Source organism: Eleginops maclovinus, chromosome 3 (assembly GCF_036324505.1).
Source record: "Eleginops maclovinus isolate JMC-PN-2008 ecotype Puerto Natales chromosome 3, JC_Emac_rtc_rv5, whole genome shotgun sequence".
Lineage (NCBI taxonomy): Eukaryota > Metazoa > Chordata > Actinopteri > Perciformes > Eleginopidae > Eleginops > Eleginops maclovinus.
The window spans coordinates 14,736,255-14,762,988 of NC_086351.1; the positions used below are offsets into that span (position 1 = coordinate 14,736,255).

Genomic DNA, 26,734 nt, shown 5'->3' on the forward strand with positions numbered 1-26,734 from the left:
GCACCGTGCAGAAAATCGTGCATGAATCTCATGTGGTGTGTCATTGACAAACAAACCGATCCAACGCTCACAGAAACTCTTCTGTTTTTTTATACAAGCGCTGCGTACAAATAGCACCAGAAAAGAGGGATTCATAAAGGGCACGCGGCATGCACGCACGCGTTAATGTGTGTGCGCAGATATTTGGAGGTGTTGGAGGTTTTCAAGGAATTAAAAGTGTACATATGGAGCTATTGCTGGCACACGGAGGGCTGGGCTGTGACTTCTGACTGCCTGCGTTGTTGCATGTTTAAGGGAATGGAATAATTGTCATCCTCATTCATCAAAGGAATATATTGATTGACCCTCCGTTTCACTCTCAATGATTCTTGAAGGGTAAGGAAAAACCGAGATGTCAGCGTATTGTTTAATCTTTAAAATCATCACCGCATGGATGCCTTCGTGCCTTTTGTTTTTCAACCCATTCGTCCCCGTTTCTGTATTTTTGTAAGGTAGAAAGACACTGGTGCACACTTTAGTGCACAGCATTTTCATTACTCACTTGCAGAAATACAAGAATGCCTTTTCCAAGTGCAGAATGGTGCCTTTGTATGAGGCCATTGGCAACAAAAACACCGTGGGTCTGTGTCTGTTGTGTTTGCAGAGAGATGGACGGCATCGGGAACAACATGCAGAAGAAGGCTGCGGAGCTGGAGCGGCTGGCCGAGGTGCTCGTCACCGGAGAGCAGCTGAGGTAGGTCGGTCGGTCCCGGGTCAGGAAACAGGCGGACCCTGCGTGTGCTTGCAGGGCACACATTCAGTGGAAGCAGGATCATCTGCAAAACTGACCACAACATTTACAACCAAGAGTGGCTACTAATAAATACATCGTGTAGGTAAACAATCATTGTTTAGTTAGTGTTCCTCAATGGTTTATATTTTTGTGGCTGTAAACTGCCTGAACAAAATATATAAATTAGAAAGTGGGGTGGTGTAAGCATGTTTGACAGCAGGTCAATGATCAAGCATGTTGCTCTCCCTCGCGCTATAGGCAGTTCTACTGCAGGATATAGAGGCAGACAAAGGCGTCCACACATGCACCCCTCCCCATGCACATGCTGCTCCTCACCTATATAACGTGCACATTTCAGCCTGAAGCATTCTAAGGATGTTGTTTTGCTTTTTACAGGACTGAACACATGACTCATTTTGCTTCAGTAATAAAATGCCCTTTGAACTACACATGGAATGATCATCATACTAATCATTATCATGCCCTGCCCATTCCTATCAGGGAATTGTATGTCTAACCTTGGCAGAGTTGTTGACATGCTTTTGGCACCCTTTGACCTACTGTACTCATTCAAAGGCTCCAAAACCCCAGTGGTGTTCCTGCCTCTTGCTCCCGCGAATGAATAGAGGCTCCGTAGGTAAAGCATGGCACCAATGCCAGGAATGTCAGCCCCCTGCTAAACTATGAGGAAAATACGGCACCAAATTGTGCTCTCCAGCTGGGTGGGATATACTGTTGGAGGTTTGGCTGTCTCTGAAAAAGTACCCGCTGTAATATGGTCCTGTTCAGGTTGACCATAAAAAGTAACAACAGTCAACACCTCAAGAGATTAACTGTTTGTGTCTGGACATGTTCTTAGTTGAACTCTTTCTTAGCACCGGTGTGTGCTTTTTTCGGTGTCATTATACTGTGTGTGTGTGTGTGTGTGTGTGTGTGTGTGTGTGTGTGTGTGTGTGTGTGTGTGTGTGTGTGTGTCCCTGGCACAGCTGGATACTGAGGCTGCCAGCTGGCAGTGTCTCCCCTGTCAGTGTATGATGGGTATGGCAGGCTCGCTATTCCAGAGTCCTTTGGTATCAAGACACTGCTGTTCTGGGGGAAAGGGCTCAAGGATGTGACATTCACCTCTCACTCTGTGTCTAAATCTCTTTTATTCTGCTTTTGTGCAGACATTGCAGCCAGAGAGCATCAGCATGACTCTAGCGACGGGGATTTAAAAACTCTTTCACCTTTGTCCATATATTCCACATTTTTTTGGATTGATGGCAAAGGAAACTTGGTACAAATTGTCATGTCCCTTTCAAGAGGAATTGAATAATGGCTGTGTTCCCTTAAAGGAATCAGAAACAGTTATTTAATGTATCCCTTTTTTATATGTCTAGTACTATCATCATGCTAAAATGATATTTGTCAAATGAAACCTCTGCAAAACTGCAAAATACTTCCAATATTTCTCAGATGTACTTTGGGTTACATTCTCCAGTACAAACACTCACTGGAAAGATTAATAATTGATCTTCTTCCTCAGTGATTCACAAACACTGCTTTATTTCATCCTTTGGTCTAAATTTATAATGTCACACCAAATGCTGTCATACATAAGGGATTAAAAAAGTTACAGTCATTACATTTGGTGAACTGTAGAATTCATTAAAATAAAATGTTACATTGAATAAGACAGAGATCGTACAAAAGCAAGGAGTGAACATAATCCACACCTTTTTGTTTAATCATTTTATTACAAGCTCATAGAACATGAGTGATACTTCCTGGTACTGATAAAAGTAAGCTCTCTTTTTTGTAATATCTTATCACACATTTGTGGTTTGTTCTTAGCAACTGTCTGTAATTTGGTGCAGATCTGTTTCAGGCACTGCAATGAAAAGCAGACAGAAAGACAGAAACCCTGACCCACAGACAAACAGCTGCTGTAGTAAGGCTTGTGACCAGTTCATTGCTGTGAATAGACCATTTGTTGCGCTAGGATGACTGTGATAGAGAGGAAGGTTTCGTGAACGTTCGCAGCCTGGGCGTCATGGTCATACTGGGAGCCAGAAACTCATTCAGAAACTCCATCGTTTCTCATTGTTTTATCCACACCACACATTTAGGAAGTTCTATAACAGAGTGACCAGCACAGCGAGAACAACTTCCACAATGAGCATCCTATAAAGTAAAAGCTACATGGATGATATTGCTTCCAGCCCTAATTAAGATGATTTATGGGCAGATAACTTAAAAGTGGAGGAGGAAATGATGATGCTGGACCCGATTGAAAGTGAAATCTGTTCAGCTGGGGTTGTGTGTTGGTCTCACTGCAGGCTTGGACTGGGGCTGTCACTGCTGATCCGAAGAGATGCTTACCAGCCACACACAAGCTCAGCATGGAGGGGGGCTAGCTAGCTGCAGGAAGCTCTGCTAAAGGCTGTGGTGGGATGTTTCACAATAATCAGGGTCAGGAAGAGGTCACTTTGATGATGTGAAACCTACATATAGGCCATTTGTAGAGGCAGTAAAGGGTTGTCATGTCAGACGATATAGATTCCCGCAGCCGGTGTTTGAATGCCATGCTTTCACCTTGAGCCAAGTGGAGTGATTTGCTCTGTCAAGTAAAAATGAAATATATGACCTTGTATGAATGTTCAGTTTGGTTCTTGGATAAATCCTGTTTTCTCCTTGTACAAGATATTATTTGATAATGTATACACTTATTTACGATATGCAGCTTGCATAGACCGCAACAATCACAGCCTCCTTTAAGACCTTGAAAGCTTTGTCATTGTTTTCAGACAGAATTATAGTCTTTTTCCTTTTATCTGAAAACAAAACATTACCATTGAATTAAAGATAACAATGCTACTATATTTGTAGTGTGTATGAATATTGAAATATATACAAATACAAATGTTTAGAAATGAATAGGTGAAAATAAGAATATTTACTTTGTCAGGTGGCAATGTCATTAGAGAGTGAAAGTACTAACTTTTGTAATATAACAGAACATATCACATCGAGGCCTCAGGGACATCTATGGAGTCTTTCCAAGAGTGGTATAGGGTATTATTAATACTATTGTTAAATTGAGAAGAATAAAAAAAGCCCCCAAATATTGCTATAAAGGGCAACTCTTGATCTCATTAATTTAATCTCCAGGAAGTGTTGTTAATGCTATTGACAACAAATCCTTGATTTTAAAAAGGGCACTGTCTTTTGCTGATAAAATCAAACGTGAAGCAGAAGAATTCTCAATATTTTATTTTTTCCCCAGGCTGAGGCTCCACGAGGCGAAGGTGATCAAGGATCGGCGGCACCACCTGCGAACTTACCCAAACTGCTTTGTGGCAAAAGAGCTCATCGATTGGCTGATCGAACACAAGGAGGCCTCCGACCGAGACACGGCCATCAAGATCATGCAGAAACTTTTGGACCAGAGCATCATTCACCACGGTGAGGCTGAGCTTGTGAGGGGTTAATCTTGTGTGGTATTGACTTCTGTTGTTGTTTCCAATTTCTTCAACGACTAAGGTCTTTCCGTCATTGTTTTTTGAAAATGTTTAATGCAAATGACCTGTGCCTCTTAGTCGATGATTCTGTGTCTTTCATTAATGTTTCTCACTACCTGTTTCACATTTGACTAGCATTGAAAACAGAGTCCAAAAGTGTGACTAAAACTTCCTCTTGAAGTTGAAGTTTAGGCAGAGCCAATTAAATGTCAACTTATCCAAGCTGTGTTTAGATTACATTCACTGCTCAATACAACAAAATCTAAATTCCCATGACCCCTTTGTGTGAAACTTTAACTTTCTATTTCTACCCTTATAAATCACACTTGACCTCACTGGTTATATCCTTAAGGCTTACCCTCAACGCTCTTATGTTTTCAGTGTGTGACGAGCACCGGGAGTTCAAAGACCTGAAGCTGTTTTATCGTTTCCGGAAAGATGACGGCACGTTCCCATTGGACAGTGAGGCCAAAGTCTTCATGAGGGGGCAGAGGATCTATGAGAAGTATGAGCATTTGCAAACAAGACATGACACACAAGACATTTCTCTTTTTCTTTTACCTGTTAAACATCTAGCTATGTAGGAATATTATGAAACAGCTTTCTTACCATGGGTTGGATAAGAAGATTGACACCACTTTTAAGTATGGATGATCGATATGAAGTTATAGCTAGCTGCTAGTCTGCTTAGCTTAGCATACCGTCTGGAAACAAGGACATTTAGTTATGTGTTAGAAAACTTAGTGAACAGCATTTTTGTGTTATATTTGGACAGAGCCAAGCTAGATATTTATACTTTGATGCACTGATACAAATACTGATTTCAATTAGCAATGAAAATGCTGATTGAGTGTGCCGAAGAAAGGCCACTACCTTTTAATGTTTTGAAAATGTCCCGGTAAAGTGGATTCTATTTGATTAGAGAGCATAGTTTGAGTTTAACTGGCTTCTAATCATGATAAAAGCCTTCAGGGATTGACAAATCTGAAGAGATGAGTCCTAACAGTTGTCCAGGGAAAGGCTGTATTTAGCTGAGGGCAGAGGACCAAACTAATGGGACTGTTTATGTTTATCATCAGCTTTCTACCCATGATGCTGTTGTTCAAATAATGACACTTATTGTTTCTATAGTAACCCTAAAGACTTTGTGTTTGCATTTCTGCTCCTTTAATTGGCATCTCTACATTTTGGGATTCAAACTCTATGCGTGTACAACTAACTAATAGGTTCAGTGTGTTTTTTGTTCTCACACACACACACACGGCTTGACTTCCCTACCCTGTCCAACACATCCTGCCACCTCTTTGTCAGATGAGAAAACTCTATTTCTGTCTCTCTCTTGACACATACACATCCTTGCTCTTACAAACATGGGCATATTTTGCCATATTTGTTTCTGAGATATCACACACACTGTAGCACACAAACTCACACAAAGCAGTTGCATAACAGGAAGAAATAGTCCAAGGGGAGACATCTGTCGTTTTAGCTCTCAAAGCTATGTGTTTATGTAATCACCATGGTGCAACCCAGGACACACACACACACACACACACACACACACACACACACACACAAGCACAGCCCTCAAGCTTTCTCTGGTGGTTGCCTCCTTGCGAACTAGATTTGATCCATGATAACTCTTATTGTACAAGTAACATTCCTAGCATTTAAAGAAACTGACCATCTCCAAGTCTCTGTTTTCTTTATTTAAGAATGGGTCTGCACAGATTAAACATTATACTTAAAAAAAACAAACTATTAGCCCTGTTGTATTGTTAGTTTTGAACAGACATTTGGCTTCATTACATGTCTGCCTTTGCGTTTGGTTCATACCCATGTACCAATGTTTTGTTTTTTTTGTACACTCCAACATTTTAATTTTATTTTATGTCCTATATATTGTTGCAAACCTCTTTTGAGCCATGCTAGTAGCTACAGTAAAGGTCATGTAGGATGATCCTTCACTTTTTTTATTATTATTATTATTATTATTATTATTATTATTATTATTATTATTATTATTATCTCAACCAAGGTTATGTTTCAGTTTGTTATGTTGGTAGAAAAATGACAGTCCAGATTTTATAAAACTGATCCGACTGGTACCTTTTGTAGATTCTTCAGTGACTTAATGTTGCAAAAGTGATGTTATTTTCATTACCGATAGCTGTACTGTGTGTTTAATGATAATTAGTTAATTTTAGCATGCTTACACGCCACCACTAAGGTGTTAAACATGGTAAACATACAGTGTGTGGCGTCAAGTACCCTTTCTCTCAGCCAGATTAATGTATTGTTTCCATTGGAAAAATAAACAGCCTTCCTCACGCATTCATTGATCTCTGATGCTGTCAATGTTCCAATCAGTATACACAAACTGCAATAACAAACCTCAGGAAAGCATTTCAAACTGTTGTTTTGACAGCATTTCCTAAGCGACAGTGTTATTCAGAGAGGACAATGTTTGACAAGCCTTTCATAGCATTGTTCACCATTTTGTGTGTGTGCGTGTGCAAAACAATCTTTTCAATGAATCAAATCACTTGTAACCTTTATTTCAGTTGAATTGAGATTTATATTTATTTAGATTATATTTAGATGTGGTAGATTCACTGAGCATGAATGGCCTGCCCCAAGCTTACACAATTTCACACACTGAGTGTTTTCTGTTTGCCTCACTGGGGCATTTGCTGTGAGTATATTGTTAAAGATCCTCTCAGTACTAACAATAAGCAGTGCAGGTATCAAACCACCTAGACTCTGGTCAGAAGTCCACTGTTTTAATACATTTCTGTTTAATTTGAACCCAAAGATGTTTAAATATTAAAATAAGGACAACTCTTAGTTGAATAGAAATGACTAAGTATTTATGTATAGGTTGATTTCATCGGCTAGTCTGTAAAACTGAGTTTCTCTGCAAATCATAAAATTGCACCACTTGTGTGCTTACCGCACGTCATACAGCATGAAGAATAGCATTCAACATGCTGCCTGGTTCTTTTGTTAATGTACCTGAGCGTAAATGTGCTCCTGTTGGATATGTTGTCTTTTGTTTAAATAATACTTCACATACATTTGTATTAGACAGTTTTGTAACTTTGATTTACACCATATATAAAAGCAGACCATCAAAAACATTTTGCTCCTAATCCTCTGAGTATTACAAAAGCTGTTCTGGAACATGAATGATACATCGTTAAACTGTCAACTCCTTAGCGCAATACTTACCTCCCGTCATCTGCACCTGTTTATTTTATGTCTGTGCATCCACATTTTCTAGATAGAGTTTCTGAGAGAGTGAAGGAGCAGACATTTATCAGTTTCGTGTTTCTTTACAAGGTTAGAAAATGTCTCTGTTTAGTCTGTCATTGCCTAGGCACCACATTCCTTTCAGGACCACTATGCACGTTTTAGCCCATTAACTGCAAATTGAATTTTTCACAATTAACATTATTGGTGTCTGCATTGCAGAAATCCGTCACATGCTTTTTTACTCTCGTATACACCAAGTATTTTCTGCTAAACCAAGACTGAGCAACACAACCTTTACATGTGTAAAGATCCAGAGTTAAAACTGACAATGTCTACTGGTTCATTACATCAAGTGCTGTCTTCACTTAAGAAAAGATCCTAACCTTTCCACATGGCTTACTGATAACTAGAGGGATGTCTTTGATTATAACAGGAAATCCGGTCCAACATACAGGGTTATTAACAAAAGAAGATTTACCATAAAGGCATTTCAGCAATGTTTTAACTTCACGAGATTATCTTAAAGTAATGCTAATCTGTGCCGAAATTCCTGTTAAGTAATTAAAACAATGTTATCGGTTATTTGCTGTTCTATGAGGTCGCTGTTAAGAGATTTTAGAGGTTGTCAGCGAGATTAAGAGCTGTACAAACACAACATTTCTGACATGAGAAAGTTAATTTGTGGTCATGTTGTGCTTTACTGTTTGTGTAACAAAAAAACTTGCATTAACTCACTTGGCTGTCATGTGGCCACAATGCAACTGAAGCAGGGCCATGAACACTAAGTGCATTTCATACCATTTTCTGCAGCTTTAAATGTGTCTTCTTTTGTTAAAGGGCATCTTTGGTAGTGATGCTCAATAATACTGAGCTGCAAGCCTCTCGTGTTAACAAAGCAAAACATTTTATTTATTTTTTAAAAAGGCAGACACTTAGTTTCCTCCAATTCAGTTTTACTAACTGCAGAAATAATCTATATATAGAAATAACCCAGGTTCCGTATTTTAATAATTAAAGCTAAGAGAAAAAAACATGTTCTTGTTACAGTATATCGACCTCGAGTTCAGATGATTTTCGCCCTGGTGTTTTTACAATCTATTGTTTTTATTTTTTGTTTAAATGAGTTTCCCTTGAACGTTTGCCTGCCTGTGACACTTTGACTTACCTTATAGTGCGTTCATATATCCCTAAAATGACTTATAGTCATATGTTTATTTCTTAAAGTAGTTGCATGGCTATCAGTGCCCAAACACCATGCAAGACGCGTTCTGAGTGCAGGCAGTCAATGGTGGTCCTACAACCACTTCTCAGTGCGCATCACTCCAGCTGAGTAAGGTATGCTGGTTGAGCAACTAGGCTGAGTGCATATCCAGTTCATGGCAGTGTGCATCCTCCCACTTTAAGTTATCAGTATCCATAATATATTTTATATGAACAGTCTCCTGATTTGCAAAGTATACTACATACACCCAAGATGCTATTATCCAAAGCACTGTGTTTACTTTTAAGTACCAGCCTTTGAGTCAATCCCTTTTAGCAAACGCATCGTGCTCATGTTGACTTCACATGTTTAAATGGATTAAAGGTTATTGTGTGCTCAGCCACGTCTCATGGAACATTATGTCCACTTCTTTCAACATTTGTATTATGATGTGGCCTGATAATGTGGGCTGTTTTACAGCAAAGTTTCTTTCAAAATTTGACATCTTAACAACATGTTTACTTTACATGAATGAAGGACTAAAGCATTCCTGGGTGTGCACCTCAAAACATTTTTCTTAGATGCATTTAAACTGCAGGTCTATTTTGTACCTCAACCCGGGGTGATCTTTGAGGAATATAGTGTCCCCATGGGACCAAGTTTAATAAAGATGTTATTCTTAACTTGATTTTGGGCCTGCAGCTGGATCATCAGTTTTATTTCAATTAACCGCTCTGAATGCATGGTACTGGCAGAAAGAACTTTAAAAACTTTTTTACAAGCTGCTGCACCTAGTTCCTCTTTCATTTAGTTTTTCACATATCAGGATACTGAGTCAGCTTCATTAAAGTGCTGATGGTGTTTCCCGGTCTCTGGAGGTTCTGCCATTAATATTTTACATCCCAGGTAAGGAGAGGTTTAGCTCTCGTGTCCAATAAATATGAAACAAGCACAAACATGAAAACATGAAACATGGGCTGTTTTTTTGTTAAGCTAGGCTAGGTGTCTCCTGGCTCAGCCTTCATTTTTGACATTAATGTAGCTCTTGTCAAGAAGAGATTATCTATTCAACTGAAAGAAAGGCAGATGGCACTTCTTATATTCTTATTTTGAAGAGGCCCTCTGCACATTCTAAAAGTAAAATGAATATGGCCCACAAATTAAACTTCTGCTTGTCTTATATTGTACTTCTCAAATATATATATGTTCAGATATATTAATGAGCCCAATTTAAAATAAATTCAGTAATTTAGAATCTAAAATATTCTTTAACAAACCTTAGTTGATTAAAAAAAAACTCAATAATTTATTTCTATAACCAGCTTGAAATGTAACCTTCATATTTACTCTTATTATCAGCAATCTGAGGCTTCTGTTTTAAGGAAGGAGCTGCCAACAGAGTAAATGAACCCTAAAGACAGACAGGATGTAGGCTGTTCTTTCTGAAAGCGTTTTCAAGTGTCGCACATTATTCACCTACATTTGATTTGTTTTGCTAACTTATAACTTAACTTACGAGACAATATTCACCTCTCTCAGTGGCCCAGCTCTCCGTATATTTTTCTGTATGTGGCCCTCGGTGAAAAAAGTTTGGACACCCCTGCCTTAAATGACATCTACCTGTCTGTATTAACAGTTTGATAATGACATTATAGTGAATGACAGCTGTTCAAACAGACTGTGGGAATGTATGTGTGCCGGCAGCAAAACACATGTGTAGTATATCTGTCTCTTTGATGGTACATCTCGTTGGTAGCACATGTTATGACACGTACAGATGTATCACAGAAAGCTTATCGTTTATTATAACCACTACCTGGCAGGTTTGTACTGTGTGAGAGTTCAGGGGTGTGAATGTGTGTTTAAAGGAAGAAATTTAATGATTATGTCCTCGGCATGTGTGTACATGTCTGGTTTTGTTGGTTGATTTGTAGTTTTGGTGTACAAAACTTCAACAAATAACATGAATTTAATTTTTTAAAATTCACATATGTGGCTGAAGCGCTTCCCAGGGCACAGTTACAGCACAGTGTTTGTGCTTTTTGACCAGACAAATTACAGAGTGGAGAAATGGGAAAACCTGCTAGTTTGGATGATTTTCACTACTGGAAATTCCCTTTTAAAAAAAAAATAAAATAAAAAAATAACCCCCAATTTTACTGAGTATCTCAGTGTTTCTGTTAAAAATGTGCAGCATTTCTCAGAACTCACATTTCGTTTCCTCAGTTGAATATGAAAAACTAAAATTACTAAAGTACATGCAATCTGTTCCTTGGAGACATCAGCCAGGGCTGCAAATGAAGTGTTATTATAAGACATTGGCCTGAAAGAGACAACAGTACTACACTTAAATGCTAAGTGGATTCATATTTCTGAGTGCTTTCACAGTTCCTGCAAAGCTAAACTGTAAACCAACATCAGTGGAGCGAATGGGTCGCTTTAATATATTCTTAGTGTATTGATTTCATTTTCTTTTGAATTCAACACTCTACTCTGTCTCACTCTCTGACTTTTTAACCAATTATAATAACAGAAATGTGCTCTTGTCTTCTCTCCACAGGTTAATGAACACAGAAAACAACTTATTACAAACCAGGGAGGAAGAGGGCGGCACGTTTGAGCGAGCGCTGGTGGGCTCCGAGTTCATCGACTGGCTGCTGCAGGAGGGCGAGATGGCAACCAGGGAGGAGGCGGAGCAGCTGGGGCGCAGGCTCCTGGAACATGGCATCATCCAGCACAGTGAGGAAGAGGGTCAACTGTTGTTTTATGTGCTAAAAACAATTTAAACAACCTACAGTATCAGGCAACACCTGTATCACTCAGTACTCCTTTGATTCCAAACACTTTATTAGTACGTTAAAGAAAACTGCAACTAAATGTCTGATTGGTCAGGATATTTAAATGCTAAATGATCGGAAACTCTAGCATTGTGTTATCAAAATTCATACATATGAACATTTCTATTGCTCTGCATATATGAGCATATCTTGGATATTCAACTTGTTATGAAATCTGAAATACTTGATTCTGCTTTTCTAGAGATACCATTCTTTTTTAAACACTCTTTAGGTACACAGGACTACTGTTTGGTCACAAAATATAGAAATAACAAAAGTCCCATATGCTCAAATACTAACTAAATATATTATGAGAAAATAACTCACTTTTTAGCCGAAATGAAACATTTCCATAGCACAAATAAGGGTACAAATAATTGTGATCAAATGTAGGTAATATAATCTCAAGTGCATTTTGTTACTTGCTGCTTGTGCTTCAGCTTGGTGGCACACGCTATTGACAGATTAATTATCTGTGAGTGACAGTAAACCCAGAAGCCCCTGCAGTAGTCGCATGATCCTTTCAAAGAGCTCGGCTAGTGCATCATAGCGACTGACCCTGCTGGCCTGACTACAGTATTTGCTCTTTTGCAATCATGCTATCTGATAACCGTTATAGACCTATGGTGGTATTATAGACATAAAGACACTGGTTTTGATTATGAAAAGTCATTGTCAGGTCAATGTTTTCAACACAGATAAGACTTAACTGGCCACATTAAAGATATATCTAGATTTTTAGAAATACTTCTAGCCCTGTGACCTGAAACAAAAACTAGGTTAATACTGTCTCAGATGGGAAACTAGAAACTTTAAAATAGCTCCCGTTCTCGTCCACCCTTTAAAACCGTGTTAAAGTTCATGTTGGGCTCCCAGTCGTTCTGAACTGACCTACATCATGTCTCAGACTGGCTGGGGTAGTATTTCCCTCGTGTTGATTCTCTGTGTCTCATTTGCCTGACCTGACCTAGCTCTGGTCCACGTTCAAGAATGAGGAACCTAATGTTACTGAGAAATAAACACCATCAAAATGTGACCTGAATGTCTTAGGTATCCGGAGGTCAAGATGTTCTACTTGCTGTAAAGACCAAGGCTATCATTTTATCTGTGAATGTGTGTTTTATATATATACCGTGGGGCAAAAAAGTATTTAGTCAGCCACCAATTGTGCAAGTTCTCCCATTTAAAAGGATAAGAGAGGCCTGTAATTTTCATCATAGGTAAACCTCAACTATGAGAGACAGAATGAGAAAAAAAAATCCAGGAAATCACATTGTAGGATTTTTAATGAATTAATTGTAAATTCCTCGGTAAAATAAGTATTTGGTCACCTACAAACAAGCAAGATTTCTGGCTCTCACAGACCTGTAACTTCTTCTTTAAGAGGCTCCTCTGTCCTCCACTCGTTACCTGTATTAATGGCACCTTTTTGAACTCGTTATCAGTATAAAAGACACCTGTCCACAACCTCAAACAGTCATACTCCAAACTCCACTATGGCCAAGACCAAAGAGCTGTCAAAGGAGACCAGAGACAAAATTGTAGACCTGCACCAGGCTGGGAAAACTGAATCTGCAATAGGTAAGCAGCTTGGTGTGAAGAAATCAACTGTGGGAGCAATTATTAGAAAATGGAAGACATACAAGACCACTGCTAATCTCCCTCGATCTGGGGCTCCACGCAAGATCTCACCCCGTGGGGTCAAAATGATCACAAGAACGGTGAGCAAAAATCCCAGAACCACACGGGGGGACCTAGTGAATGACCTGCAGAGAGCTGGGACCAAAGTAACAGAGGCTACCATCGGTAACACACTACGCCGCCAGGGACTTAAATCCTGCAGTTCCACACGTGTCCCCCTGCTTAAGCCAGTACATGTCCAGGCCCGTCTGAAGTTTGCTAGAGGGCATTTGGATGATCCAGAAGAGGATTGGGAGAATGTCATATGGTGAGATGAAACCAAAATAGAACTTTTTGGTAAAAACTCAACTCATCGTGTTTGGAGGAGAAAGAATGCAGAGTTGCATCCAAAGAACACCATACCTACTGTGAAGCATGGGGGTGGAAACATCATGGTTTGGGGCTGTTTTTCTGCAAAGGGACCAGGACGACTGATCCGTGTAAAGGAAAGAATGAATGGGGCCATGTATCGTGAGATTTTGAGTGAAAACCTCCTTCCATCAGCAAGGGCACTGAAGATGAAGCGTGGCTGGGTCTTTCAGCATGACCATGATCCCAAACACACCGCCAGGGCAACGAAGGAGTGGCTTCGTAAGAAGCATTTCAAGGTCCTGGAGTGGCCTAGCCAGTCTCCAGATCTCAACCCCATAGAAAATCTTTGGAGGGAGTTGAAAGTCCGTGTTGCCGAGCGACAGCCGAAAACATCACTGCTTTAGAGGAGATCTGCATGGAGGAATGGGCCAAAATACCAGCAACAGTGTGAAAACCTTGTGAAGACTTACAGAAAACGTTTGACCTCTGTCATTGCCAACAAAGGGTATATAACAAAGTATTGAGATGAACTTTTGTTATTGACCAAATACTTATTTTCCACAATCATTTGAAAATAAATTCTTTAAAAATCCTACAATGTGATTTCTGGATTTTTTTTTCTCATTCTGTCTCTCATAGTTGAGGTATACCTATAATAAAAATTACAGGCCTCTCTCATCTTTTTAAATGGGAGAACTTGCACAATTGGTGGCTGACTAAATACTTTTTTGCCCCACTGTATATATATGTACCGTATTTTCCGGACTACAAGGCGCACCTGAATATTAGCCGCACAAGCTAAAATTAGGGGAAAATCCTGTTTTGTTCATACATTAGCCGCACCGGACTAAAAGCCGCAGGGTTCAAAGCTTGTGCAAAAAGTAGCGACTTATAGTCCGGAAATTACGGTACTTGCTTTATGTGATTTGTCACACTTATAGTCTTAGAAGTTGTGAAAGAGAAGTAAAAGTATTTGTACCATTATGTGAAAACACTCCTTCACTCAAAAACAGTAGGCCTATTTGGTGTACTGAGGCTGGATGAAGTGGAACTCATTTTATCCACTTTCTATAAATTTACATATTAAAATGTCCTGTAATCTCATACTTGATCATATTTTATAAGCAGACTATACATTTCATTCTCTTTTTAAGTTCTCTACCACCTTTTTGGATGGTCGTCATTCTCCCTGCTCTTACAGTCAGACCACTACAGTTTATATTTAACATTTTAATAATGAACGTGGATCCTGAATGAGTTTCTGTTGGCTTACCGCATGACAGGAAATTTGATTTGACGCTGATGTCTGTGGTTGATACCATGCCTGATTTTATTGGAGTGTGTATTACTGCAGAGGAGTCGGATGTCCTCACTTCTGGAGGGTTTAATTTTTTTCCATCTGAACTGAAATCGTTATGTAGTTTTCACCATTCTTTAAATGTTATAAAGATATAAATAGAAGTTCTGCTTTTAAAAAATAAATACAGGACAGAATAAATCATATTAAACAAACAACTTAGCAAACATATTAAAAACAAGATAGCCTTTAACGCAGTGTGTGGAACTCATTTGCTGTGGAATACAGGGAGGGATATTACATCATGAAAATACCTACTGCATTTTCACTTAGTTAATGTCATACAAACCTCATAGTGTCATCCTCCCTGTGGAAAACAAATGCTCCACTACTGCGTGATATGTAGACTTTGCACTGTTCATATCATCACACACCCTTTAGTTGCAGTAGGGTGAGTGATTTAAAGTAATAAAGTTTTATTTATAATGTGTTTACAGGCTCTCAGCTGCCATTAGTAACATATTATAAACAGGTTGGCATAGGAAAACTGTGTAATCTGCATTCCTGCTCTCTGCGTCCCTGTGCAGAGGTCATGCTAACACATTCAGACATATATAATAAAGAAGGAAAGCCTGGATGGATCCACATTGTGCTCATTGTTTACTGTGGGACAATATGGTCACTGTTTTTCACACTATACATCTGACCAGCTGAGATTAGAGATAAGGGACTTTAGAATTGGCCCTAAAGTTGCATATAATGTTTATACTGTAAACAAATCAAATATATAAATCACAGAAATGGTCAGAGTACATTTGCTGTATGGCTGTGCCAAAGACAACAGCAGGCTGTGATAATACTGGGCAAGGCAGTAAATGTTAAACTGACACACAAAAAAACCGCATTAGGATCATTTGTAAACTAGCAGGAGAAACTAGGATTCCTGATTTCTTGTCATGTTTATGGTGTAGAGAAGAGTAAAGCACTCTGTTTCATAGTGTGTGTGTTTTCTTTTGTCATATGTGATAAAAGGAATTTGTTGACAATAGCCTTGCAAAGCACACATGGAGTAACCACAAGCCCAATGTGTTTTTGGTATTATATGGATGACTGAAGAATCAAACGGTAACTAAATAACTAGACAGCAGTAATACAGTATATCCCTATGTGGCCTCTAGAGAACTTGGGCAAATACCCAAATCCAAAGGTCAGGTCTAACAGGCTAAATAATTATTTATGTCTCAGGACACCAAACTGTTCAATGCTATTCAACAATCCAACTGACCAGTTACCTACCTAGGTTTCCCGTTGAGTCTGTGTTCCTTTACGTTCAAGCTGCTGAGCAAATAGGTTAAAGATGTTAGGCATACAGTAACTGATGTTAAAATGTGTAACTGCAATACATATTCAATTTAGTTTTTATTCCAACATCCTTCACCAGGATTTGGACAGAGTATCTGCTACTATGAAAGACACGCTCAGATTAGTGAGCACTAGATTACATAAGTGGTTTTATTTTTGGGGGGTGATATGAGTGGGCCTGATGACTCGTCACGATATGACGTTACAGTGCAGCCTTTGATGAAAACAAGTCAGTGTGCAGCAGGCAGTCGCCTAAGAGGAATGCAGGCTTACTTACTGAACACAGAATATTAGGCTTCAATTTCGGAGCAGGTTACAGATGTTTGTAGCTAGGTGCTTCATCGTCATCACTTGTTTTATTTGAAAATATAATACAGTATATTTTTGATTTATTTTAGTAGTCAATTGTTTTTATCTACTTTCCAAGAGTACACAAAGAAACAAAAAATTAGAGAAAATGTGGGGTAAAAAGAGGGCAATTTATATAAAAGAAAACCAAGATTAAGCAACGCTTGAGTGAGGACTATTAATACATGACTCGTCCTATTAGACTTGACCTTTTTTCATCTTCACTTCTCCAAAATGTTCACCGAACCTTTGTTTTTTGTAATATATGTTGAATAACTTTACAATTCTTTGACGGTTTCATGTGATTTTGTCAAAACCATATTGATTTATTTGAAAGTGTACTCATGCATGACCTGGGGTCATTTCATGTTTGATCATCAGCTCAGGTGATCTCAGGTGACAGTGTACAGTTCTGTCAAGTTCAATGTTTTAGGTTTGATTGAACTTGTGTGAGAAGCCAAGATGACATGTTGGAAAAGAATAGGCCTACATATTCCTGTAGTAGTTTAAAGTAAGTTTTGGACTTAGGTGCAAGAAGTCTGAGTCTTAATCCAAACCAGTATAGAAAGACGTTTAACTGATGATGTTTCCTGTTCATGTTTTAGATTCAGAAATGTCATAATCAATTTCCTCCTCCTTTTGATCGCTACCTACTTAATAACTTTATCCTTGAGAAGACATATCTTGGAGAGATGATGCCTGTGTATTTTTTTCTCTCTACTTCTGTTTAAATCGTCGTATTTATTCTTATTTTAGTCACCAACAAACACCACTTTGCCAACGGGCCCCTGCTCTTCCAGTTCAGGATGAATTTCCGGAGGCGACGGCGGTTGATCGAACTTCTTCATGAGCGCAGCCGCTGCATCCCTGAGAGTCATGACAGCCCCTTCTGTCTCCGCAAACAGAACTCAGATGGAGGAAACACCAGCTTCCTCTCGGGTACAAAATGTACTATGTACATATCTCGTTTTATGTAGTACAGTATGCCAGCTATTGATAGTGATAAGTGTGTGGTGGCTTTCAATCAAAGCAGAGAACTTTGAAAATGGATTTGTTTCTTTATTGCCATTATAAACTTTAAAAAAAAACAAAACACGATTGCATTGTCCTTTTATTGATGTATACACATTAAAGGTTTGTTATGTATTTGTTTAACATCAGTCTCTGTCTCTCTGCGTCTCAGTGAGTCCGACTAAAGAGATTAAGGTGACAGTGGGAGTCCGGCGGAGCAGCCTGAGCAGCAGCTGTGGCAGCAGCGGGTATTACAGCAGCAGTCCCACGCTCAGCAGCAGTCCACCTGTGCTCTGCAACCCCAAATCTGGTGAAATGACACACACTCACACTCACACTCACACTCACACACACACACACACACAATTCCCCTCTGTCTAACATTGACCTTACTAATAGTGCATAAAACAAATGATAAGAAGTTGATAACATCTGAAGCATTCACAGTAGACATTACAAAAGTCCTGGTATGCTTTCATGAGGACATAGATAAATAAAAAGATGTCAGCAGCCGATGAGGCAGTAAAGAGGAGCTGTGATGTGATGAGATCAGGCTATCATTATGGAAATGTCCAGATCAAGAGGATAAAAGGTTCTCCCTCACTTCACTTCTTCTGTCTCATCAGATTAATGGGAAGTAGCACACAGTAGACCACAAGTGCTTTGTCAGGAACACACACACTGAGCAGTACACACAGGCTTTTTGAAGGATGTTCTCCTAGATCTGTTTGGAAATTGTAACAAAAGTCATTTTAGCAATCCTGCGTGGAGTCATGTGGTGAGTAATGTTTATGGGAAGTTGGAGGAGGGGAAAGGGAGCTATACTGTTTCAGGAAGCAGTAAGCCTCCAGGCACGTGACATTATTAGCACTTTTTACACACTTTTTAGCTAACACTGTGTGTATTGTGTGTGTGTGTGGGGGGATGTGTTTGAGTGTGTGTGGGTGTTTTTGTTCGATTTTCATGGTATCAACTAAGAGGGTATCAAGTAACATCTTATGTGTGTGTTTCTCTCAACAGTTCTGAAAAGACAAGTGAGCCCAGAGGAGCTGCAGACACCAGGAGGACCTTTTATAAAGAAGACATTCACTGTAAGACACACACAAAACACACCCACGCATGCACCGACACACACACAAAGACTTCTTCAGCAGGGATGTTGTCACACATACCAATGGTCACACAAATGTGGGGATGTCTGACACAAACACAGAATTATATATAATAATGCGGAGGACTGTGCATATCCAGGAAGCTTCATCACATGTCTCAGATGAAATGTTTTGGAAGAAAACACACATTTGAACAAGACAAGATGCACACATGTTTGTATCGTTATTTAAACCCATGTTGCAAAGTATGGATGGTTTGGGTTTTTTTTTCAACCCCTTTTTTGGAACAGTATATTATATACACCACAAATATCAACTCATTTGCTACAACCACACATCAATCAAATATTGCTTTGGTTCTATACAAACAGTGTGCGCTAAAAACTTTGAGATGTCACAGTATCTACATTTCATGTTTCTCGTTGTTCCTCAGATTGTTGGTGATGCTGTGGGCTGGGGCTTTGTGGTGCGAGGCAGCAAACCCTGCCACATCCAGGCTGTAGACCCCGGTGGACCTGCAGCTGCTGCTGGCATGAAGGTAAGGACGGAGAGATGTAAGGAGACAAAACAGAAATGTGAGCCAGGTGTGCTTCCTCCACCTTTTCATCCACTGGGTAAAGGTGGGAAGACAGAAAACAGGTTCAGATTTATTGTAGAAGGTTATACAAGGAGGTATTACTGTTGGAGACATTTGTCTTTTGTCTTTAGTGGGTTTATAACTCTCTTCACAACTGTTTACCCACAGTGCATTATGACGCAACCCTTTTTTTGTTTAAGTCTTAGAGGAATTTACATAGGCAATTTAAAACATGGTATTTACCTTTGATATCTGAGATGGTCTGTGCTTGGTCGCTATGTTGTTGACATGAAAGCATGTGCATTCACACTACTTCTTTAAACAGTGTTGTATTAAGAGTGGGTGCTTTAAGTCTGCACTTAAATAAGGTGTATTCTGTAATTTTTAAGTGCAGGTTGCTAGGGAAGTGTTAGACAAGGATGACAGAGCAGAATAAAAAGAAAAAAACAGGGATGCAATCTGTAATGAGAAACATGGACAGAAAGGAGGTGTACAAGCAGGAAAAGTATTGTGGGAGGAAACATGAAATCAAAGTCATGAAGAGGGAAAGCTTGGTAATTGTGGCTCTGCTTCTATAGCTGGCATGAAGGTATGTAAGCAGAGTGGCAGCAAGGAATCCTGGGAATGCAGAGTGTGGCAACTTACACCACAACTTGGACAGAGGAGGAGAGAGCAACGACTGAATGGAAAAAATGAGGGAAAGTGGCACAGAGAAACTAATGACTTGTACTTGTTTTGGTTTTTTATTGTGATAACCTTTTAGCTATATGGTTAGTACATAATTGATTACATTTGTCATGCTTTTTTTTAGTTAAAGCTGAAAAATACTAGAAAGCTTCTGCTGTTTTCTCCTCCTTCTCTGGCAGCTAAATTAAAATGATATGAGTGAATAAAGGAAACGCAGGTACATCAGTGAGAAGGCGCATGAGCTGAAGGGATTGAAGGTCGAGGCTCATAAGTACTAGCACTGAAAGAGGAAATGGTCAGTGTAAATAATATGACTTCTGCATTTGTTACCGTTAATGGTCAACAGTCACATATTTCATGTCTTATCACCATGGAAATGTGTGTCATGGTTCACAGTTGGTTATAAATGTGTCCTCAGAAAGCAGGTGTGTTTATGTCTGTGTGTGTGTGTGATTACACAGTTGAACTGAGTGATTGTGAAGACGTCATGTAACCTTTACGATATGTTTTGTTGTTTTAGTTTTTTATTGAGTTCGGAAGGAAGCATTGTTTGTATAAGCTATGGGTAAACAAACACAAACAAAATCAGAACATATAATTAAAAACAATTATTTTTCAATCACTATACTTGTAGATTACATTCCTCATGTGCAGCAGTTTGCACTACAGCGTCACCAGTTTATTTAGTAGGATTTTATTGCACTCCCTGCAGTTCCTAAAAGGTTAGTCCTCTTTCACTCCTGAGGTTTTTATTGTTATGTAATTATTAGGCAGTAATACAATCCGGCTGCAAGAATGAGATACTTTGAGCTGTTGGCACAGTGGTCCAGGCAACAGGCCAAAAGAGAAATAAGAGCATCACAATGCTCTTCATATTTCTCTTCATGGACACATGCAAGCTTTAAAAGAGAGTGTCTCTATCTTCAACCTCACAAACACACACACATCACTCTCATCCTGTCCATAATGGATCCCAGCACTTATGTAACCATCCTATGCTTCGCTGTTAGAGCCTCTGCTAGTGCACTTTTACAAGGCAGCAGGTAGAGTAGTTTGTGTGTTTGTCTCACTATCTATTTGTGCATCCTGTACTGTACTGCATGTTTGAACACCTTTACGTGTGTTTACTGACCAATATGTTCCTTTACATTATTTTCACTCTATATATATCAACTGAGTTTCTCTATTAAAAGATTAGATGATTTTAAAGGTTGATCAGTGACTAGCTGGTTTTTCTCTGGTTTCTTGATATTACGTGTAAGTTTTATTTACATGCCGAACATATTATCCTATATTTGAGTATATTGATTGTGTAATAATTAAAGAATAATAATAACGTAATGAACGGATATTCTCTACACTATGTAAAGTTGGTATTGCTTCATGGATATGTCAGCTTAGCCTCTTGACCCATGTTGTTTATTCTCTCGCTACGTCTTCCATCTTGCCTTTCTCTGTGTGAAATTGATTTTAACCCTCTGAGAGCAGGCAGCCATTAAATCGAGTGTGGCCCAAGCCAAGACCAACTGAAAGGAGAGAGCATCAGTGGAAGAGAATGTGGGGGAGGGGTTGAAGCCGGTGAGAGAAGAGGTGTAAAGGAGAGAGAAATGAATAGAAATGCGTAAAAAAGGGGGTGTGTTCAGAGCACTTTGACTCTGCAAGTACTGGGATATAGGCTCAGAGGTTTAGATGTGATTACAGTGAGAGTCTGAAATTCCTCTGCAGCACAGGATTAACTGTCTGGCTTTTTTTCCTTTACTCTATCACTCACTTTCCCATGATGCACTCTGCCTCTCCTTTCCTGAAATATTTAACAAGGCAAGAAAAAACATCTTATGCTTTAAAAATAAATACATAAAACATAGTAAATAGAAGTAGTGAATGTAAGTAACTGGTTTGGTTGAACTAGATGCTCCGAGTAAAATATTTCCTGAGCTAGAAGCCAATGAAACACATCTGTGAACGTTTGTCTTCCATCCTCACTCAGCAGAAAGGCTGCACTTTTTTTGATTTATAGGTGATACAAATATAAGATTGATAATGTGCTTTTGCTCTCTCTGACAAGCCTTCCATCTTTTTTGCATCTTGCAGGGCTTTTGGAAAACTTTAGGGGATGAGTTGGGAGTGTTCTGGCATGTTTGTGAGTGTGAGTCTGTAAAAGCTTGCAAAAGCCAAACCGCAGCAGCAGAATTTATGACATTGGGTTGATAGAAGTCATCTCAGGCAACCCGTCTTTTTCCTATCAGAGCTGCAAAGTTGGAGCAGTGATTAAATAATGATAAGGAAGGCATGGTGCAGGTGTGACACTGCAGGGATTTGAACTTGGCTGTCACTTGTACCTGTTGTAATTTATGACCACCATCACTATCAGGGTTTTTGTTCCTCTTTGAACTTGGAGTATGTTGACATGCCAGTGTTGTCTTACTGAATTGTTGACTGATTGCTTAAGTGAGTTGAAAAATGTAAAGCCAAGAGAAAAGTTTTTTTTTTGTTACCACCATTTTTATTCAAATATTTTTGGATTGTCAAACATTGACAGTACACACATGATGTTTAGAGAGCTCATTTGAGGGCAATGGCAGGGCTGGATTAACCTGTTCCTGGGCCTCTACCAAGGTTCTTCGAAAATTGGGACAGACCTTTTTCTGTAATCCTGCGGACAGACAGACAAACCAAACCTAAAACATTACTTTCCTGGCGAGACAGGGTTATAAATCAGTGGACACACAGTAAGCCTGCAGCTTTTGTTGCCCTTGAAGCTTGGAGGTAATAAATCCCTGACGAGAGTGATGGTCCAATAGATTCACATCAGTTACAATGGTTTCCAATGGAGATCTAGAAAAAAACCCAGAAATGTGTATAGAAATGTCCAGTTTATTTGCAAAATCACAAAAGAACAAAGATGAATGTTAAAAATCCCTTCAACCTCTGTGAATTTATCAAAATCTATAAAGTAAACATTTTTTTTTGATGGCATTGGTTCAACAAACTATAACATCAGTAGACTATAAGCTTTTGGTGATTTCATCATATTGACCAGGGTAAACATCCATTAAATGTTTTAACCTAGGGAACTAAGAATATTAAACACTTTGATAGGTGTCCTTAATGTGGAGGATATCTCCTGCTTTACCACCGATCCAAACATGCCTCTAAAACTGGATAACATTGCTGAACATACCATGCTACTATCTTCCCATAGCTGCAAGAGTGAAGTAATGCTAAGCATTTTATTCCACACGAAAAGTATTTTATTTTTCCTCTCTTCTTCTCATGGCTGTCTGTGCACCTTCCATCTCTTTACTTTTCTTTGACTCCATTTTTGTTAAACTGGTGTGAAATTTGAGCATTAATCAATATTCTCTCCTCTCTGTTGGCCTCTTCTTTAGGTGTGTCACTTCGTGGTATCGGTGAACGGGCTGTGCGTCCTCTCTCACGACTACCGGACCGTCAGCAACCTGATCCTAACCGGACCCCGGACAATCGTCATGGAGGTGATGGAGGAGTCATAAGTTTGAGGAGAGCCGCGTCAGAATCCCTCATGGACGAGTAGTGCAGTAACAACGTTGGCACTTGAAGGTTTAGTACTTGACATCCAAAACCACAACAGGACAAGCAACAAGGGCGACTTTAAAGTATACTCATTCTGTTCCAACGTGGAGGACTGAGAAACAGAGGATGCCTAAGAATTTGGATTTCAAGTCAAGTAAATGATCATACCTGCAGACCTAACATGCAGGTGGTACTTCAGCTTTTCCTTTGAATTTACAGGTTCACACATTAAAAAAGTGAAGGGTAAGATCCAAAGAGACAACAAAGACTCAGTTTTAATAGAGACGCTACTTTATGTGTGAAATAGGAAGACCCATGTTCCCTGGGTTTGTTACCAACCAGAAGTGTTTAATGAATCTTGACGAGGATTCAAAGGATGAGTCATCAAGATGGTCATAAGAACCAGGAGACAAACAAGTTCAAGCAGAAACTGTAGCGTTAAGGAAGAATATTTCATGCTGACACATTTTATGACCTCTCCCCCAGTTAGTTTCCAACCCTGTGCTGAGTTCCTGGTTGCTGAGTGCTGCCCTCTGCAGGGAGAGACAGGAACACCCACAGGAGCGTTTTTACTACCACTTTCTGAATCAGAAGTGTTTGGTTTTGGGTGTTTTTTCCTGTTAAAGGAACCAGTGTGATTTAGAAAAAAATATACTTTTCCTCCCTTGTCGTGTAAAATAAATTCACAAATAAATTGAATCCCTGGTAGATGTATGTGTAGTTGTTAGGTATTAGATAGTTTACCTAATACAAACTCTGTGCTAAACTCTGTGACATTAACAGGCACAATGTATAAAGAAAAATTACGAAAGACTTAACGCACAAACAACCTTAAGAAGTTCTGCTTTAGAAGAAACCTTAATGTGCAACTGTAAAGAAGCTACATCAATGGGAACATCTGTGAGACGTTTAAAAAACTTGACTTACCCTTGATCGAAATTCACATTTTTTTTGTTTAGTTTGTTTTTTAAGATGACACTTTATTTAAAAACCAGAAATGGCCACATGACATTGCAAGTCATTATTTGTTTGTTAAAAAAAGGATCTACGGTATTAAACATACTACTGAGGTTTTCTACATACAATTATTAGGTAAATATTTGTAAGGTGTGTTACAATTATTGCAGGAAACACAATGTGGTGCATTTTATACCAGTAACAATGACACAAATCTTTATTTAACCTAAAATATAATTGGATTTGTGTTATGCCAACCAGATTGAATTTGGAAGCTTTTTTCTGAATTGTCTTAAAAAAATAAAAAGGGTGAAAAACTATTGAGCTTTAAAACACTGAGTTTTAAATTGACAAAAGCACTTAGGTGACAAGAAGCTTTCTTTTTATAAATAGAATTTAGATTTTTAATACCTGTATGCATTAATGCATAGACACTGGAACGGTCTTGTTGTTGATTCTTAACGCAATTTATTGAATACTGTTGGAAACAAAAAACAAATAAAGGTTTAACTCAAAGTAAAACTGCAGCATAGCAGGCTTGACGTTTAGATAAATAGATTTGTACGTAATAGCCTCAAAGAAATTGTCAGAATTAGCTGTATGTTTGTAGCCTGTCCCCCATGTGCATAGACATACACGCATGAGAAGAAGTGATTCTAAAAAGAAGAGCATGGATAGGCATTGCTCATATTGCTCATACAGTATGTGTTTGTAATCACTGGCTGAATCCTTAGTAAACACTTGTTTACTTGTTAGTTTTAGACAAAAGAACACTGCTTGGTTCGTTGAATTTATTCCTCGAGTAAAATTATTACTAAATACAAATGCAGTAAACTTTTTCCATTCAACATTTACATGATATTTTCAGGAAATCCTTATTGCCAAACATACTGTACTTCATAGTAAACTGCCTCCAAGTCAGTGGACTTCTCATGGGTTTTCCCTCAATGTGCTTTGATGTTGTGCACAGTGAAATGCATGATTGTGATGTACATCTGTGCTTATGTAGCATTAGCTTCTAATCCAAAGCACTTCTCTCTATTGACTTGTAGGACTGGGTTATCTGACAAATCATTTCAAATTTCAAGAAGAGATTTTGGCCTTTGTTTTCCAACATGCTTTCTAGGTACAATAATGGAAGATAACTTCCTCAACTGAATAAGACGTTTATAAAACCGTTGTAGACTACTTTACAGACATAAGTGATTATCTCTGGTTGATAAAGGATAATGACATTTTGTCTCACTTGCTGATCCCAATATTCACCCCTCATGTTGTTGGGTGACGCCATGCGACATACTATTTTAACATGAAGTTCTTGGGTCTGTTGTTTTTGGTTTGCTGTGTTTGGAGAAGATATAATAAGAACTCAGAGTTTTTCAATATTCTTTAATACCTTTTCAGGTTTTTCCATATAGCAGGTCACTCAGCAAAAATCATTTGCCGACATGAGTGATACTTCAATCAAGGTTCTTCATTAGTCTACTGTTAACATTAACAGCTCATATCTAAACTCAGCTTGTGTTCAGTTTTTCTTTCATATATTAATTGCCTTCCTGGTGTTTTCAACCCAGTATTAGCTCTTTTACCTGGAATGAATCTGTAGGGTTGGAAGAAGATGGAAAATGTTTCCTGATTACCTGAACGCAGTTCGGACTAGTTGACTGTTTTAGGAAAATGGAAATATGCGGAAATTAGGGTAGAAGTGTCAAGTGTTTCCTTTCAGGTTGATTAAAGTCTTTTAGGAGTTCTTTGTGGTCGTTGGCAGAAACGGGTTTGCTGACTTTTCACTGCATTTGCCTTAAGACATCATTTTGCTGCTAACCCCAGTTTGATGCTCATCTAATCTCCTGTTCTGTTCCCAGATCTTTTTATCCCTGACTTTGTGTATTGAAAGTTGTACCAGGTAATCACGCATCAGTTCTGTTGACAATCAGTGTTTATGGACACAAACTCCAAAATAGCACAACAGTGGTTTAAATATTGCCTGACAGAATGTGTTTCTACATTGTGCTGTTGATATTCTCAGATCTACACCTAAACTTTGACGATTACTTCACTCATTTCTTAAAGGGATATTTTCTTCATGTGCACTTCATGATGGAGACATGTTCAATGTTTTAGTTTTCTCCGCTTTCAGAGATTGAATGTTAGGTTTGAAGACAATATAAGCTAACAGTAACAGTCTGTTTTTGACAAAGCTGCTAAAGCTCAGTCTGATGTTCTGATGTATTAAACAGTTGATTAAGTGTTTAATAAACAAGCTGATTCTAA

General features: G+C 38.8%; 1 protein-coding gene across 1 annotated transcript; it reads left to right on the top strand.

The window, feature by feature from the left end:
* deptor (DEP domain containing MTOR-interacting protein) lies at positions 1–26,734 on the top strand. Its single transcript, XM_063879272.1, has 10 exons — positions 1–375; positions 644–733; positions 4,038–4,216; positions 4,654–4,777; positions 11,289–11,467; positions 17,321–17,503; positions 17,748–17,885; positions 18,596–18,666; positions 19,121–19,225; positions 23,341–26,734. The coding sequence occupies exons 1-10, from the start codon at positions 362–364 to the stop codon at positions 23,461–23,463; spliced, it is 1,206 nt and encodes a 401-aa protein (XP_063735342.1). The 5' UTR covers positions 1–361; the 3' UTR covers positions 23,464–26,734.